The sequence below is a fragment of the Pleurodeles waltl genome, chromosome 7 (genome assembly GCF_031143425.1).
Source record: "Pleurodeles waltl isolate 20211129_DDA chromosome 7, aPleWal1.hap1.20221129, whole genome shotgun sequence".
NCBI lineage: Eukaryota > Metazoa > Chordata > Amphibia > Caudata > Salamandridae > Pleurodeles > Pleurodeles waltl.
Genome location: NC_090446.1, coordinates 137,278,736 through 137,298,094, shown reverse-complemented (window position 1 = coordinate 137,298,094; position 19,359 = coordinate 137,278,736). Strand labels below are relative to the sequence as shown.

The following is a 19,359-nucleotide window of genomic DNA, read 5'->3' as shown; positions in this document are numbered from 1 at the left end:
CTGGTCGCCTAGATCTGGATGACCAACCTGGCCCATCAAGGATCTCTGGACAGTCAGTTACCCAGGCACAGTCTCACACCACCACAGAGCCTTCCCCCTCAGGAAACACCACCACAGCAGTCACCCAGCGGGCCCATACTTCTGTCCCCAGAACACGTCAATCAGCAGTTTGTCCACCACTACAAAGACCCCAGGCCACCCCACAAACACAGGATGATCAGGGACCTGGGGTCAGAGGCAGTGGGCACTTGGTTCAGGGGACAGAGGCATAGGACAAAAGGGAAGCTGGGAGGAATGTTGTGCGACATGGGGAGGACAAGCCCAGAGAACCGACTCTCCAAGAGGCACTCACCGCGATCCTGGGAGCATACCAACATTCCCAGGATACGCTGGGCCAGATACTGGACAAGCTGCAGGAGAACATGCGGCTGCAGGGGGGACAGTATCTGGGGATCAGGGAGGACTTGAAGGACATCAACACCACCCTGGTCTCCATTGCACGGTTGCTGGCAGACATGGCCAACACTATGAGGGGGGCAGTGGCATACACCAGGCCCATGACACTAGCCAAACCAATGAACAGCCCTCCACCTCCACTGCCGATAGTGGACTGAGGCCCCGCCACAGGAACAACAGGCCACCAGCACCCCTCCCCCTGCAGAAGGAGAACCGCCCCGCAAACGTTCCCTGTGATCCAGGCAGAAGCCAGAGACTATTGCCAAGACCCCCGCCAGGAAATAAGACTCTCCGGATTGTCACCCTTGTGTCCCACTCAGTCACCCTGTCCACCTTGAACTGACATTTTTCCCCTTCCTATGCCCCCTTGGACAATGCACCTGTGATACAAATAGACTGGACTCTATCCTGGACTTTCCTCCATCATCACCCCAGCCCATTGCAATTCCCCTTCTAATTCTTAGCACTTAAATAAACACACTTTGAAAAAATAGACGTATGGAGTATGTCAACTGATTTAAATATGCATTTGTTTATCAAGGTTTAAACATTGCAATTCAACTGTACAGTAATGTATACATACGAAAGACCTGTAGTTGGCTGCAGTGAACACACCAGGCGCAATAGTGGGGCACCGATATCTGTAAATAGAGATGCCAAAGGGTACAGTGAGTGGCCATATATGTGGGAAAAACAGCCTGCCAGAGACAATGTCAAACACAAAACTGTCAATTAAATGTGAAGTTACACTGTCTTACCTGTGTGTCATCGGAATTATTGAAGAATAATTGCAGTTCTGTTGTCCTCATCCTCTGCCTCCTCTTCTTCACTGTCCACTGCTGCCACACGACCATCTCCAGCCTCCTCCTCCTGCAGAAAAGGCACCTGACGACGCAAGGCAAGGTTGTGTAACATACAGCATGTCACGATGATCTGGAAGACCTTCTTGGGTGAGTAGCACAGGGATCCACCTGTAAAATGGAGGCAACGAAACCTGGCCTTCAGGAGGCCAAAGGTCCTCTTTATAATTCTTCTTGTTCGCCCACATGCCTCATTGTAACGTTCCTCTGCCCTTGTCCTAGGATTCCTCACAAGGGACAGTAGCCATGAGAGGTTGGGGTAGCCAGAGTCACCTGCAAATATTGAGGGACAACTATTAGCCACACATTAACCCTTAGGGCCCACACCATACCCATACTCCAACACTAACTGGGTGGGAACCAGGGCTCACCTATTAGCCACACCCTGTGCCTCTGGACTTAAGCGATCACATTTGGGATGCTGCTATTTCTCAGGATAAAGGCATCATGCACAGACCCAGGATACTTTGCACTGACGTGGGAGATGCACTGGTCCGTCAAACACACCATCTTCACATTCATAGAGTGAAAGCTCTTTCGATTTCTGAATACCTATTAATTTCGCTGGGGGGGGGGGGGACAAATGCAAAATGTGTTCCATCAGTAGCCCCAATAATGTTGTGGGTATCCTGGTGGGGTGATGGATAGCAGAGATTAGGTCAGGCTCCAATTGGGCACACTACTCCATGATTGTGGCCCTGTCAAATCTATAGGTGAGGATAATGTCCTTGCTCTCCATTGTTGCTAGGTCCACCAAGGGGCTGTACACGGGGGATGTCTCCAACTCCTATTCATCCGCAGCGGTTGCAAACTATTGGGTTAATAGTGAGCAGCTGGTCATTATCTCTTAATTCCAGCCCCTACAGTTCAATGCATGTTGTGATTGTAACAGTATTTTGTTGGAGATGTCCAAATGGTGCATTTGTGTACTGTGACGCAGTTAGAATCCATGGCCCGCACCCCTCCCTGAAATGGCGTCCGCCTGTCCTATATGGAGGGACAGATGGAAATTAGGTAATTCCGCTGACGTTGTGCGCCATTGTGGGAGGCGGTCAAGAACCGCCATGCAACTCCTCATTGGCTAACATTGGGCCCTATGGGGTACAGTGGCCATAGGTGATGTAGCCCGGCAGTGATGGTATGCACCTCCGCGGACGTCACCGCCATTTTCTATCTAATTCCTAACTTGCTACCTGACCTTCAACAGGAGAGGACCTACACTGCATGTGCTGCTGTGACCTGTGTCTGGAACTGACCATGGTTCGTGTGACTGGGGAAAGGGACCCTGTCTTCACCTCAGCGGAGTTGGAGTGACTGATGGATGGGGTCCTACCCCAGTACCGAATGCTGTATGGGCCTCCAGACCAACAGGTGAGTACACCGTGAGTACGATGCATGGTGCGTGAATGCATGGAGTGCTGTGTGTGAAGGCCTCATGTGGGGGGCGGGGGTGGAAGGGCCCTGGGCAGCGTGCAGCATGTATGGTCGGCCATGTCTGTGCTAATGGGGATGGGAAGGGGCATGGTGGGCCATGAGTGTAACAGGCAGGAAGGTCGGACTAATACCTTTCAGCGCCCATCAAAAGAAGGGTATAAGGCGTGCCACTGCCAAGGACATGCGGACCCTGGGGGTCTACGGCAGGCAGAGCACCCACGGTTGGAAACTGTGGGAGGACCTGAGACGCTGGGCATGGAAGACCGCGGAGGCCCAGCTGGGGATGGCCTCCCAACGAGGAAGGGGTGCCCGTCGAACCCTGCCCCTTTGATGGCCCGCATACTGGCGGTGGCCCATCCGAAGCAAGATGGGTGCTTGGGAGCATCAGAGAAGCCACAAGGGGGTGAGTACAATGCCCCAATATACAACTTGCGCCTGGTGTGGTGGTATCCGGGTGGGGGGTGTGGGCCTTGTGGGTGCCCCTAGGCCAGGCCTGGCATTGCAGGGTAGGTTCCATGTTGGGGAGGGTTCTGATGTGAAAGTACTCCAACCAAGCTAGTAGGTATCCACTACTGGGCAGGGGTCTGTAGGTCTCAGGTATGCTGTAATGGGCGTTAGGTGTCCCTATCCATGGGCTGGTGACTAGCATTGTGACTGGTAGTGCACTGCCTAGTGCGTAGGGCTGTTCCCTGTGTGTGAGTGTGTTGTGTCCGCCAACAGTGGTGTTGTTGGCGCCACTGACCAAGTGTATCCTTTGTCTCTCCCCCCCAGTTCTTGTTTTGTCACTCTGTTCTTATGTGCATTAGCATCATCTGGCGGAGGAGCAGAGGCACCGGCGACGGAGGGAACTGCAACCCACAGGACCAAGGAGGGCGAATCCACAGACGGTGAGGGCACCAGTGGGACGGAGGGCGAGGGGAGGACCACGGCGGAGACAGGAGTAGACAGTTCGGACACGCATACCTCCTCCGATGGGAGCTCCCTGGTGGTGTCGGACACTTCTGTGCCCACCCCAGCTACAGGCACAGACGCCACCCCCGTATCAACACCGCCCTCCCAGCAGCCCCTAAGCGAATTTCCCGTGCCCGCTCACCCAGGAGGGTGGGCATCTCCTTCGTCCCAGGCACCTCAGGCCCTGCCCCAGTTAGCCCTGCTGCCCTGAGTGAGGAGGCTATTGACCTCCTGCGATCCATCTCTGTTGGGCAGTCAACCATTGTGAATGACATCCAGGGGCTGGCAGCCCAAATGCGACAGACAAATGCATTCCTGGAGGTCATTCACACTGGCTTGGCGGCCCAACATAGATCAATTCAGGCTCTGGCCTCCCCTCTGATGGCAGCCATTGTCCCTGTTTCCAGCCTCCCCCTCCAACTACCTCTTCCCAATCCCATTCCCCTCAACCCCAACCTATCCCAAGCACACAGTCAGACGAGTATGCACCCAGGACAACACACAAGAGTGGACATGGCAAACACAAGCATCACACTTCGTCCCACAGGCACTCACACAAACACCATCCAGAAGCAGACATACCAACATCCACTGCCTCCACTGTGGCCCCCTCCTCCTCGTGTTTCACCTCCCTCTCAGTTGCGTCTCCACTCACTCCTGCATGCACTACATCCTCATCCACTACCACCATCGCCAGCACACCTAACGGTACACGCCCCTCACTGGCAGTCACCACCCCCACATCCATGCACACGTCCCCTGTGTCCTCTCCCCCTGTGTCTGTGCCCCCTCCTCCCAAAGTACACAGCCATCCACCTCACAACAGCATCTAGCCCATGCATCTGCACCCAAACACAGCAGACAGACATCTCCTACCACCACTCCCTCTTCCTCCACTCCCAAACCATCTCCCTCTTCCCACCCCAATGTCCCTAAGAAGCTTTTCTTCTCCACCATTGACCTCTTCCCTAACCCTCCCCCCCACATCCCTCACGTCAGGCCAGGGCGGTCAAAACCCAGGCAAGCACCTCAGCCACCCAGTCCACGGGCACAGTAGTGTCCCCAACTACTCCAGGTGGGAAAGCAGCTCGGCCACCAGCCAGGCAGACGGACAGGGTGCCAGCCCCAAGTGCGTCGAGAAAGGGCAAGGAGTCAGCCCCAGCTGCAGGACGTAAGGGCAAGGAGGCAGCACCAGCTGAAGGACGGAAGGGCAAGGAGGCTGCCCCAGCTGCAGGAAGGAGGGGAAGGAGCCTGCAACAGCAGGCAGTAGAGACAAGGGGCCTGGTGCAGGGACCCAGTCGGAGTCCCCACCACTAACCATGGTGGTGCAGCCGTCCGAGGCTGCAGGGGAAGAGCTGGAGCCTCACCCCACTACTGCCTGCACCACCACCAGTACCACCATCAGCACCACTGCCAGCAGTACTGCCCAGTGGGCAGCCGTCTGAGGCTGCAGGGGATGGGCTGGAGCCTCCCATCACCACTGCCAGCTCCACCAGCAGCACCACCACTACCACCACTGAGCGGCCGTCATCGTCTGTGACCTTGCACTCCCCAAGATCTGCATCACAGGGCTCAATGCCGCTTCCAGAACCAGTGGAGAAGCCATCCACTGACCCCATCCTCCACAGGATAGAACCAGTGGAGAAGCCATCCACTGACCCCATCCTCCACAGGATGAAGCTCACTGAGCACAATGCCCCCTCCAGAACCAGTGGAGAAGCCATCCACTCACCCCATCCTCCAGAGGATGAAGCTCACAGGGCACAATGCCCCCTCCAGAACCAGTGGAGAAGACATCCTCTTGAGAGACTGTGGGCTTGCACTCCCCCAAGACCTACAGCACATAGCTCAATGCCCCCTCCAGTGGAGAAGCCAGTGGAGAAGCCATTCACTCGCCCCATCCTCCCCAGGATGAAGCTCACTGGGCACAATGCCCCCTCCAGAACCAGTGGAGAAGCCATCCACTCACTCCATCCTCCACAGGATGAAGCTCACTGGGCACAATGTGTACATTTGTAAATATGTATATACTTGTTGATTTGGATGCACATATTTATACTACTTTATCTTATTACACTCACTTTAATCAATTAATTTTGTCCTTGCATTATTCCTGAGGGGTATGGGGTGAATATGTAATGTTATTGCATCTGCTTGTGTGTAAGGTGTTGGGGGTGGGGGTGTTGCGTGTGTGTCACTCTCTTTTTGCTCCCCCACTCTCCTGTGTGCTAGGCGGCAGTACTCACCGTGGTCGTCTTCGCCAGCATTGGTGTTCGTAGTGGAGCAGAACGTTGAAGAGCATGGGGAACACATGCAACTCGGGCTCCATGGCGGAGTGCTTCTTCCTTGAGTCTCCAGAGGTGAGTCATTTCCCTTCTGTGCAGTGTTTCCACCAGGCTTTTGATGTCGTTAGTACCGCCCTGGAAAAGGTGGCGGATTAGTGTGTCATGATACAGTGGGTGGAACATTGTCTTCCGCCTGGCTGTAGGCGGTTACCGCCATGGTGCCTGTTAATTTCGCCCTGGCGGTCAGTGTGTTAAAGTGGCTGTCTGTCTGAGCAGTTTCCGCCATGGTCATAATTTCATATTTATTGCCGCCAGCCTGCTGGTGGTATTACCGCCGCTTTATCACCCACCGCCAGGGTTGTAATGAGGGCCATAGTCTTTATAACTGGCTTGTCCTTATGTACAAAATTACAGTTGGCAAAACAATGTACAACCTTCTTAAAAGAGCTGACAATGATTATTATAGTTTAAATCAGCCTTTCCTAAACTACGGATTGGGACCCACAAGTGTGTGTGTTTGGTGGGGGAGGGGTGAAAAAGTCCTACCGATATGTAACCAATATTTAAAATGACTTGCCTTGTTTGTGCACCGGTGCAAGGGTGCTGAACTATGTCCCTAAGCCCAGTTCTGAAACAAACTCTTGCAAGTATTTCGAAGCAAGACTCAGAGTGAACCATCCTGTATTTCTTGCAGCTGTGTTTTACTTCATAAAGCCATTTCAAGTGAGAACGGGCTCACCACACTCAAACACACATAACCATACCTCTTGCGTGTGACTTTCACAGATAAATTGAGAAATATGGACGAAGCCTAACGACCAGAGCTGCTGACTTCAGATCTGGGGAGCCTGGGTTGAATCCCGGAATTGCCTCAACATCCTCTGATTCTGGGACAATCACTTACTCTTCAATGCTTAACATAAAATAAAATGTCTAAGACCTTGTGTAGCGTAATCTGGTGCTCATGTAAAGCACTCCAATGCCCTAAGGCCATGTTCATGCTGTATAAAATTTGGGGAGCAGGGCGCACTAAACTCTCTCACAAGGCAGCCATCAGGCATACAGTCAGTCAATTACAAATTTGTGCAAAAGTCCATTTGGAAAAGCAAAATATGATGACTATTAAGATGGCCTAAGAAGGGTATTAACCATGCAAATCTGTCCCCACGGTTTGTTAGAGGAGTGGGTAACCACCACCAGCACCTTTACTTACTACAGTAATCTGTGAGATTCCATGTAACAAAATAGGTGTCTACTGACTTTACCAGAGTGCCATAAAAATTATCCTTTTAAAAGCTACTGACTTTAACACATTTGTTTCATAATAAATATGTTAGGCCTACTGCCTGTGTCGTACCTTTTCATGAAAAACTCATCAAAACTATGACACCGACATAACTACTCCCAATGAAACAATCAAACCAGCGTAGGCTTTTTCACTGGCATGTTGTCATAACCAACTCAGACCTACTTCAATGTGCATACACTTTCCAACAAAACAACCATCAAATATACAGTAATAAAATTACAAATATGTACACAATTAAACCTGTTAAAACACCATACAACCCCTTTAATGAGTAGATAACAAGTAAGAATCTGTTAGAGGGTGTGACAAACATCTAGCCTATTATAGTAATTCGTGAGAATCCTTCTAACAAAAAACCTCTTACCAGCCTTTAAGTTAGGCTCAAAATAATCTATGCCTAGAGGCCTATTGGCTTTAACATATGCTTTTCAGAAAAATATGTCAAGCCTACTACTTTTGTTGTAACTTTTCTTAATAAATAGACCAGACCTATACAAAAGTCAATGGTTATAATGGCCAGGCACAAAAACCACTGTATGTATATTGGAAACAATAGGTCTGCTTAATTAACTGTCAAACACAGACTAAACAAGCATTTGTAAAGCATACATGGCTCGTCTTGGCAAACTTCTTTTTTTAAATGTTTATTTTATTTTTTGCAGGCATGTGCAATAAACATTCATTATTATCTTTTTGAGCATTTGCAAATGTGAACATATAAAAGCAATAAAAAGTAAAACGGCTGCCATCAAAAAGTGGTGTGGAAATGTCTTCAAAAACCAGGCGCTCGCATAGCCAATAGGTCTCCTCTTTTGGACCTTAGAAGTATTTAGCCATGCAGCACATGAAACTTTTATCAGAAATAAACTGTGTGTTGTGTATTCCTTTATACACTTGGTAAAAGACTGTAATGGTCAGAACAACCACTAGAGGACACCACAATAAAAATAGCATTTGGAAGAAACATGGTCATGTAACCATATAGTCAGCCCCTAGAGAGCATAACCACATAAAAATAGAAGATCAGAAAGCATTGCAGTGTAACCATACAATCAGCCCCTAAAGGGCATGGTGCATTACACATTTTCACACCTAGAAGATCTTGTAGACTACTATTACAAACAAGGCCCTTAGAACACAAACTACTCCCAGTTGTAAAGCAAAAGCTCCAGCTATGAGAGAGAATAAAAAGATGAGGTGGGAGAGGTTTTGATTTTGGGGTCCTCCCAATCTAGTGGTGGGACCCAGAAGATGAGCTGGACAGAAAGAGCACATTGGGCTAAACGTTTTGGTGGTGGTCCCATTGCCCTAGGACCACCACAGTTATGGGCAAAAACGTGTTGTAAAACGAATGCCATGCAGAGCATTATGGGGTGAGTTTCCTGAGTGCAGTGAATATTGTACTATTGGCTCTCCTGCTGTGCCAGGGAGAGCTGCATTGAGGGTTTCCCTTTTGTTTTTAGGTCGAGCTTTTCTGACGTGTTGATATTTGTTTTAGTTGGTAACTGCTTTACGTTCGTCCCCCCCTTAGGGCGGTTTTGTTACCACCTTTGCCATCTACCCTGTTACATGGATAATTGCACTTTTGTCAATAACTTTGACTGCGAGCAAACGTTTCTCTTCGGGATCATGGCAGCGCTTTGAATCGTCTCGATTATGTCAACTGTTTTACTTTTTATTTTCAGTTTGTGTGGCAAGGAAAGTGCAGTTAGGAACTTACAACGCTAACAGCTCTACCTCGAGCAAACGCGAGACTCAGTGCATTGCAAATGTTTGTTTCTATTTGAAAGGCCCCAATTTGTGTATTTTTCAACTGCTAAACTTGGGAAGAATTTAGGACTGGCGCTGCAAATTAAACCGATGCTCATGTAAAGCACGCGCCAATCTTCCTGTCAAGTTTGCGCTATATAAATAAATAAAAAAGAATACCTCTCTAGCTTGCAGCATTGGTCGGGCGCAAGCATGCAAAGAAACAGTGAGATGCCAGAGGAAGAAATAACATACTGCCACCAACACGAGGTGAAGAGGCAAAAGAAAAAAGTAGTGCGCCTACACTAAGGCATATGGCCAATCGTGCAACACAGCCTCAAGGCGGGACAAACGTAAAGCATTCACCTAAAAAAACCAAAGGGGTTTTGAAAGGCAGGCCAAGGAACAAATGAAAGTGATGGGTGTGTGATGGGCCTGGTGAAAGCCCACAGAACAGATTACAGCATGTCAAGAGACAGTGCATGCTGGCTGTCTAGGCTCGACCTAAAAATTACCAATCACAAAAAATAATTTTAAAAAATTGAATTAAAGCTTGGGGATTGGCCTACAAGCCCCGACAGTTAAGAAGAATATTTTTCAGGGGGATGTGTACATGTCCAAGAGATAAGAGTGCCAATGGCTGAAGTGAGCTGGCCCACTGCCATATGCTGTATATTGTGGCAGGCAGGAGCAAAACGTGGATGACACTTGAACAGGCCAGTGGATAAAGGTAGCTGATCAATGGTCCCCCTGCATTTATATGTGTTAGTATTTTTATTTTTCATTTTTTTAAAAGCCTGAGGCTTGCAACACAGCTGGAGCTGCACCCAGGCATTCATAATAGCTTTGCTAGAAGTGATGAAGAAATTATTAAGTTATCTCATTGGTCGCCTTCTAGTCACTTAACTGAGGACCACTGGGGTTACGAAGTTCTACAAAACTGCATCACACACAGACGCTCTCGTTTGCATTTTAGAAAAGAACATATGCATTACGCCATAGGATTAAGCACAAAAACATAACATGGCAGTGGACTCATTGCCCTATTACCGCAGAATCCACGTGGGATTCTATTTGCTGCCTTGTCCTGGAAGACAGGGAGGGGTGATATGGAGGGATGTTGTTCTATTTATAACCAACAATATTTCACGTTCTTATTGTGCATTGTCTGACGTCCGACCGAGGCCGGAAATGGACAGCTCTTCCCATTCGCTCTATGGGTGCAGTGCTGCATTTGGGGCCGGCATTTCCACATTCCTCACCACTTCCTTACTGCGGCTACCTGTCCACAAGTTTTTAAGATGCAGACGACCGTCGCTGTAAGTGTGGGTGATGCAATGGCAGCTTGTGTGCTATAGAAATGCCAGGAACAACAACTGGCTTCCCGAGTTATCCTTTTCGGAATGTACAATTTCTGTGTTCTCTTCAATTGGGAGATGCACTGGAGAAGCAGTGTAGCTTGTAATTCTCAACTCACAGTTTAATCTCGAGTTTTGTTAGTCACCATGGTTAAGAACGCACAGTGACCACATGTGCATGTTTTGGAGACCTTTGTTTCACTCACAGGTCGCTGACGGACCCCCACCGGCCACGCTTCTGAGGATGACCGAGTACAACAGAGACATTAGCTGAACCACTCACAACAGCAATGATATTTTAATCTCTGAAGCACAAGCTGACAAAATGGACCTAGAAAGTCGTAGTGGTGATACTTTAGCTCATATTACCAAATAAAAGATGTATTTACAAATTATTTTCTGTATAGGTCTTTGCTGACAGAATAAAAACTTGGAGTGTTACGTGCTGAATCGCTGCAGTGCCAGGAAGGAAACAAGATGAATCTCCTGCCTACTTTACCGGACTACAAAAAAATGCTGGTCAGCAAATACTCAGGTTTATCCTTGCTTTTTGGATCTATTGCTGACTGAGAGTATACCAAGCAGCCCTTTGGGCGAGCCCCTGTCAGGAAAAGCATAAAGGCCAGAGTTTGAAGTCCAGTCACCAAATGATCGTTCTACTGTGTACAGTGACTGGCCAGATGGTCAATACCCACGAGATGCCAAAGAGACTGGTGACAGAACCCACATGCAATGGGCACACACTGAAAATGCACTGAAAAGAGCAGTAACTCCCAGTTATTAGTCACAAGGAAGGAGGACCTCCAAAGCAGCTTCAACAGGTGATATCTAATGAACCATATCTGGTTTACCCCGCCAAGGAAAGGCTGGTAAAATGGGTGCATTGGGGCCCCCCTGATGACCCCTGCACTTGGCATGAGCAGTGCAGGGGCCCCACATGCACAGCCCCATCGTGCATGTCACTGCCCGATTTACAGGCAGTTATATGCGCGACGCTGAACTGCTACATTGCCGCCGGCTCCATGTGGAGCCAGCGTCAATGTACAGGCCCTGCATTCAGCTGGGCCGGCTGGCAGAAACACTGTTTCTGCCCGCCGGCCCAGCTGAATGTTCCTAATGTGGTCGGGTGGGTCTTCCACTCGCTGGCAGTCTTTTGTAGACCGCCGGCTGCGAGTTCATAATGAGGGCCTTATTCTCTCAAGACATCCTTTCTGTCAGTGGGCTTTGGGCAGGTTTTTTATTAAATCACTTCTGTGGATTCTAGCTCCTCTACCAAGCAGATAGGTCCTCCTCCATGCAAGGCAGTCAGCAAGGGGGTTACTTTCCAGAATTCGTCAGATCCAGAGGGAGAATGACAATCAAACAGAAGCTCCATCCCAGATTCATGTTGTTGTTTCTCCTGGCTGTTGCACAGGTTTCCTCAATTTTGAGTCAATACTTGAACAAAGAACTGGTTGAAAGGGCTAGTACTCTTATTGCTCTGGTGGCAAAAGTGACACGCTTTAACTCACCAGAGAGCCTGCAGTTTGTTGTCTGGGAGGTGGTTTGGTTAATGGTGATCCAACAAATGCACAAGCTTCCAGTCTTGGTGATCACCTTGAGACCAGTTTAGTTGACTCAGATAGAGACATGTATCCCCCATGTGGATGTTTCCATTTAGAAGAGAAACTACCACAACAAAGGAAACTGGGAAGGAATGAGTTTCACTGTAGTGTGTTCAAACCTCCGCTACACAAAGGATCTAGGCTGCTTATCACTCTGACCCCCTGGATTCACTAGTTTTGTGGACTAGGAAGAGATAAGTCTAAGTGCATGATGCAATGCCTGAGATAGATATTGACAGGCAAGCACAAAGTTGTTGACAGGTCAAGCAAAATGCACATTTCGAGTCCAATGGAATGTAAAAGTCAGCAGTCCTGAAACAAAATCACATACACATCACTTGCATCCTTTATACATGTACCAAAAACTATAAAGGCCAAGGACAACAGTTATGGGGGACTAAGCAGATCTGGTACTGTATACATATAGAATCTGTGATAGATGAGAGGAAGAAAAGGCTAGAAGGAAGCAAAAAAGCAGCAAGAGAGCCCAGGAGAGAGAACCGCGACTATTCTCCATCACACACAGCCAGAGGGGATGGGGACTTGGGTATAGAGGGAGAGAAACTTGACTTGTAAGTGAGAAGGTTTTGGGAGAGTGGGAGGACATGAAAAAGGCAGCAGCAGAACATTAATACAAGAAGGAGCAAATAACAGATGAAAATAGTAAAGCACATAGATTTCAAAATTCAATATATACATTAAGTCAGAGTTCAAGGTGGAAACAAGCAAGACTCTATAGAGAAAATGCATGTAACTAAGACATCTGCTGGACACACTGACCTGCACGTGCGTACCTCCTCTTTCCGGTAAGAGGAGAGCACTCTTGGACGTCGGACAAAGGAGGGGTGCAGCCTCCATTGCTGATGGTAAGTTCTTTGCTCCCTTCAATCACCTCCTCGTCTGCTGTCCCACCTCCCTTCATGTCAACCTGCAAGAACAATAAGACAATGTCAGCAGGAGAGATGCAGAGAGTGTTAAAGAGTGGGCTGCATTCACCTGATAGAACAGAAGGTAGGCTATTCCTTAAAACTGGAATGTCATTCTACATGTAAGGACCACATGCTATTGATCCACAGAGCTTCTGCAAACACACTAACATTCGCTCTCATACTTTCAGTATGTGGCTAGCCTCTGTCTACAATGGGATAGAGGGCACAACGAAATACAACAGACTGAAACACGGTCCGCGTAAATACCAGTGGCTGACATTCATTCACGCATTTGATTTACCACATTTTAAAAAATCTAAGCTGGGCGGGTGTGCTCAGGAGTAGGCCACATGCTCACAGTAACACTGGACTCAGCTGCACCTCACTGGTGAGGGCCAAAAGGTTGAAACGTGTCTGAAGTTGCTTACATTGCTGTTCAAAGAGGGGCCTGGCTTGGACAGTTTAGACTGGACTGTTCCTATTGGATCAGGACCAAGACTGAGTTGCATATGACTAGTCTCTGTCTAGAGCGGCTCAGTGGGCAAAAAGTGATGCAACAAACAGTGGCTTAGATTAATTAAAGTATTCCACTGATTACGTTTTTGTTTTTCTAGGTGAATTGAGCCGTAGTAGCTGATGCCTAATCCGTTTAAAAATAGGACCAGGGTTTCAAATATAAAGTCATAGATAAAGTATCTCTTAAATGTATTTTAAGCAGAATAAATGTGGTGACTAAGCATCCGCTCCCTTTTAGGCATACACTACAGAAGCATTATTAAGGAGGCTTCTGACGTACTGCAGAATGAAAATCCTAGGCCCTCCAGGTTATAAGAGGTGTGCACTGTGCACAAAAAATGAAATAAGCTACAAATATAAATGTCACATACAAGGGCAAAGAGAACTACTGGACGGCCTCAGCAAGATCACTCTTGAGTTGCACTTCGTATTGACCATGGAGCACTTCGAACAGTGTTGACCTATATGACAAAGTGACAGCACAAAAAGAACGGCAGGGCAGGACATGTGCATCTAAGCAGGTAGGCATGTATAGCTGAGTAAGCCTCTATACCTCCAGCAGTGCACATGCACACCACACATTCCCTTTCCTGAGGCAAACTTTGAAATCGGTTTCCAAACTCCCGTCACTCCAATCAATGTCTCTTACTTCGCCTCACCTTTCTCGCTCCCTCACCTCTCTGCATGCACCATTTACTTAACGCAGTCTCTCTACACCATCTTTCTGAACTCATTTATGCATGACCCTTATCTTACTGAGCATACTTTCCAACATGAACACCTCTCTTTATAGCATTTCAAAGTGAGTTCCATCATCTCTATATACTATCTGTAGGGCTACTGGAATTATGCCACAGAAGAGAGCTAAATTATGTGGCAGGATTAAGTAAATTACGCAGCAAGAAAAGACAAAATATGTGGCGACATGCAGAATATTTTGAAATAGTATTACTTCATTATTGGGTCATTTTAAAACTTGGTCACACTGGCTAGGCCTTGGCTGCACTTCATTAGTACTGATTTAACAACCAGAGATAACAATAAGCAACAGAAAGGTGACCAATGGACCTTTTAAAAGGGCCTTCCACCACGCAACAACACGTGTCACTGCATTTTTAGTAACTTTTCAACTGTTTGAGCTCAAAACAATGTTTTTGTTAAAATATGCAGATTATGCAGAAGATGATGAATTATGTGGCAAATGCGGCAATTAATGATGCGAAAATCGCTGCAGCCACACAACTGCATAATTCCAGTGGCCCTGACTATCTGTAACTGAGCCTGTCTCTCTGCACCATCTCTTGCTGGGACACATCTCTCTGCTTACCCTAGACTGACAGACCACCTCCAACTGAGGATATTTGCTGCATGCACCATCCCCTTCTTCGACCCATATCGCTACAAGCTCCATCTCTTAGGTTCTCTCTTATGGACTCCCACTTCTCTACACATTCCCTCACTTGCCGAGACCCACTTCTCTGCATCATCTAATTTTGAGATCCATCTCCCTTTATGAGCACTTCTTTGTACAGTTCCTGAGCCCATCTCTCTGCAAGCCACCTCTCTTCCTGCGGTGGATGAAACATGCGATGGCTATCTACTGGAGCCTACCTATGTCTTACTATGTAATAACACTATTTTGTATGCATCAACTAAATACATAATTAAATAACGGAAATAAAACTTCTTAGAACACTATGAAATTGCGTAACTTTTTTAATATCAAGTAAGAAAGAACATGCACTTACTGAATACAAAAAAATACTGTGTTTGATAAATATCCCATCACTTATAATTGCGACCTGCTTGCACACAGAACACAATTTACCAGGGCTTTCATAACCAAATGCTAAATTTATCCTGCAACTTTTACTTAGATCTCTTTTTATTATGCATTGCTAAGAAATACTGCGTTCTATTTTCACACGAGATATTGTAAATTTTGTTTCAAGTATTGTTCGGTAATTTCATGTAATGTCTGTCAAATTTAATGAAACGAAATTTTGCACAGGTCTACTTTAATGCTGTCAGCGTTGATGCTTTTATTTGGGTCGATACGTATGGTGGCAATGCGAAGCAAGGACGTTGTTCTATTTTCGTAACAAATACAAATTAATGAAATGGAAATTCATGATTGGTCATATAAGACAAATGACCCTGGAAAGTCTTTGCACAGCTATAAAGTGCATTTGCCACTAGAAACAACCACGACATGTGGCACTGTCAAATAAAACAAGACACTTGAAATGGATAATAGGAAGGAGCAGAGACCCATAATTGTATTTCTTAGCAAGAGGGTGATACTTGTGAACTCAAAGAGTCTGCGGTAGAAGGACAAGGGCCTGAAGATGAAAGAATCAGAGTAGGAGGAGGTACTGAACAGCTAGAAGACAAGTGTTAGGCGCATTCCTGTAAACACATTTGTATGACATTTTACAAACCCTTATTAGGACCTGAAAAACAGATGTGCGTGGCTCCTCACGAGTCCCACCTACGCTGAAAGGGTTATGAGAGAACTGGTTCCTTCCTTCATATTATCTAGGAAAATAAGCAGGGTGGACGTTTATGGATTTGCATTTTCATGCAGACAGAGGAGGTGTTGTCACAGAAGATTAAGTGAGTACCTGGGGTTATGATGTGTGGCTTTTCAACGTGGTTTAAGTACACAAACGATGTACAAATAATGTGTAGGGCTTTTGTGAGCATAACAGGCCTGTGCATGACTGTGCCACTGGAAATCAGACAAAGAAAACCTCAAAAAGAATTCTTGGAGGTGCTGAAAGTGATAGCCTTTCAAAGTAATTCGAAATTGTACTGTATTGTATTGTAATAGTATTTATATAGCGCTTACGAAATCATCTCTCTTGATAAAAATATGGAAAGAGCTACGTCCAAGGCTTGTTGATTCCATATAATGGATCCACCATAAATGAATACTACAAGGTCGGATAAAGGGTGGGAGGGGTGTCTAAAGGAAAGGAACTTGCCTAGTCTCTTTTCATGCTAACTGAAAACTATTAAATGGTGTAGCAATGAAATTCAAATGAAAAGAGTCCAGAATATACTACATTAATTCAAGACACCATAGAACTGTGAAGCCAACTAGCCTGTCCAGCAACTGCTTCCTGCCTACTTGGAACATTTAACCCCTACAGGTGGAACATTCATGGAAAACTTTTCAAGTTTCTGTAATGGGACTAGTGGCAAGGCAGCAAGCTTCAGGCCACTGATGAAAAAATCCCAAATACCCCAAATCCACATTGCACTGAGAGATCCTGGGCAGCACAGAGAACACCAGGGCATACTTCGACCATTTTGAGGTCTCACTCAAAAAGAGCAACCATGATGGTTAGAAATACCTGAATGAATCTGCATCAATGCCAAGTACTCTAGTGAATTCTGTTTCCTCATTTGTATCCTTTCTGTACATTAAAAATGGGGTCTAACCATACTGAAGTCAGATTAAACTGCACCTTAATGTGTTCGCCAAACGGCTAGAATAAGTCCTTGGTATTGCAAGGAATGCACTCATTAGTAAGTCTATGAATATGCACTGCATCATAAAGTGTTCTGAGTACCTTTCGTGGGCTTTAGTTTATTCACACGTCACATCTAGTTAAATTATCTTTCTCACATTTAGTGGGACTGTGGATACAAGTGACAATGATTAAATTAACTTTATTTCTGTCTCACCAGTTTTTAGAGCAATGTTCATTACTGCACATACAACCGGTTGCCTCCACCTTCCTGTGTCGTATGCGCTCATGTGAGAAATCACGTTGTACTAATGAAGAACTTAGAGGAAGCAGTTCCATTAACTCGAGTGAACAAAGGTAGGATCAACTGCATTAAACTGGTGTGAGACCTTTGCCCCATTACCCAATCTGCAGCCACTATTTTGTAAAACGTTATGTTTCAGTTGCCATTGAGTCTGTCAGTAGATTAGCTCTTATCTGTGTGTTATTTTTAGTTGTTGACAGAGATCCGAGTGTTCCTCTTTAGGGCCGGTTGAAAAGTCTCAAAAGTAGGCGACTCAAACATCACCAAACCCGAAAGGTAATCAGAAGGTGATCTGACTCAAGGTCTCCCTTGGTGCACGTACCCTTGAAATACCTGGTAATTTCTGCCAGTGTAGACTACAAGTTCTTTCACAAGAAAAGGAAATACACCTGACATGAGGCACAGACAGACAACTAACATCCTATCAGAAAAACAATTCTGAGAAAAGAGAGGTAATGTTTTGTTATTTTGAAATACAACTTGTTTGATAGGGCAGATGCTGCTTCTGCCCTTCAACTTGAAGGCCAGGTAAAAGAGAAACCAGTGTCTAAATGTAAAGCTTGTCAAGGTTATATACAGACTCATCTAGGAAATACAGCACTCTCCCGAAAAGTATAACCTTGCTCACTGATTATCAGAAATAACCTCTTCTCTGGAACTAATACAGATATACCCATTATTTAATTCCTTTACACTTTAGACCATAAAAACACGCCACTCACGTAGGCAAAAAGTCAAAGCCTTTGATGTTATTATGACTTCTGGCTAATATTATCAGGCACAGTTTCCTGAACAACATAAAAATATCCGCAACCCCGAATTAGACTGTATTCAAGTACTAAAAGCAAATCCTTCGACTGTGGTCCAGACAAAAGAAAATGAGTTAGAATTCAGGCCAAAAATAATTCTACATATAGCTTACCATACATCCTAGGTGGTAAATTAAACAAAGAAAAGCAGAATTCTTATCAAAAGAGACAGCTCTCTGCCCACTGAACATCTTCATAAAACAAATACTGAGCCAACCTGGAATTTCCTTAACACCATTTGAGGAGCAGAACAAACTAGAAAGTGATTCACATGACATGACAGGGGAGGACATTATGGCGGTCATTCTGACCGCGGCGGGCGGCGGTCGCCGCCCGCCATGCGGTTACCGCCATATGGCCGCTCCGCGGTCAAAAGACCGCGGCGGCCATTCTGGCTTTCCCGCTGGGCCGGCGAGCGACTGCCAAAAGAGCGCCTGCCGGCCCAGCGGGAAAGGCCCTGCAACAAGGAAGCCAGCTCCGAATGGAGCCGGCGGAGTTGCAGGGGTGCGACGTGTGCAGTTGCACCCGTCGCGATTTTCACTGTCTGCAATGCAGACAGTGAAAATCTTCATGGGGCCCTGTTAGGGGGCCCCTGCACTGCCCATGCCAGTGGCATGGGCAGTGCAGGGGCCCCACGACACCCGTTCCCACCATCCTGTTCCTGGCGGTAAGAACCGCCAGAAACAGGGTGGCGGGAAGGGGGTCGGAATCCCCATGGAGGATTCCCTGGGCCAGGGGAAAACCGGCGGGAAACCACTGGTTCCCCTTTTCTGACCGCGGCTTTACCGCCGCGGTCAGAATAGCCCTGGAAGCACCGCCAGCCTGTTGGCGGTGCTTCCGTCCGCCAGGGTCGGAATGACCCCCTGTATCTCCAATATTCGGATTCAAGGGCAAATTGAGTCCATCAGCATAAAACAGCCCTTCCTATTCAGAGAAAACTCGGTTCTGAAAACCCCCAGGTTAGACAGTAGGACAAAGTTCAACAAGAGAGTTCAGCCGCCTCAATAATTGTCAATGGGACAGCATTCTTTCATTTTCACTGAAGCATAGGTGGTACACATTGTTGCTTATTTATTAATTTGTTCTTTGCTCTTGTAAAATCTACTTCTGCAGACAATGTGTGATGTGTATCAATCACTCAGAATAACCATTTAAACTTAGAGACATCAACTGAAGTACGAGTTACTTACCTTCGGTACCAAAATATCTGGTAGAGACATAGTCTAGTTGCAGATTCCTTATCTTAGAATTTCCCCCCAGGCGTCAGATTGGATCCAGAGATTTTTCTTCAAGCAATACCCTTGTGCGTCGGTAGGTAG

At 46.8% G+C, this 19,359-nt stretch overlaps 1 protein-coding gene across 7 annotated transcripts in view; it reads right to left on the bottom strand.

Moving 5' to 3' along the window:
- The window catches only part of DNMT3B (DNA methyltransferase 3 beta), a 543,013-nt gene that overhangs the window by 380,412 nt on the left and 143,242 nt on the right, over window positions 1-19,359 (bottom strand). For all 7 annotated transcript variants that reach the window (XM_069243399.1, XM_069243402.1, XM_069243397.1 and 4 more), the window contains one exon: window positions 12,787-12,934. In XM_069243399.1, the coding sequence (XP_069099500.1) occupies window positions 12,787-12,934 (148 nt within the window). The remainder of the gene's footprint in view (window positions 1-12,786; window positions 12,935-19,359) is intronic.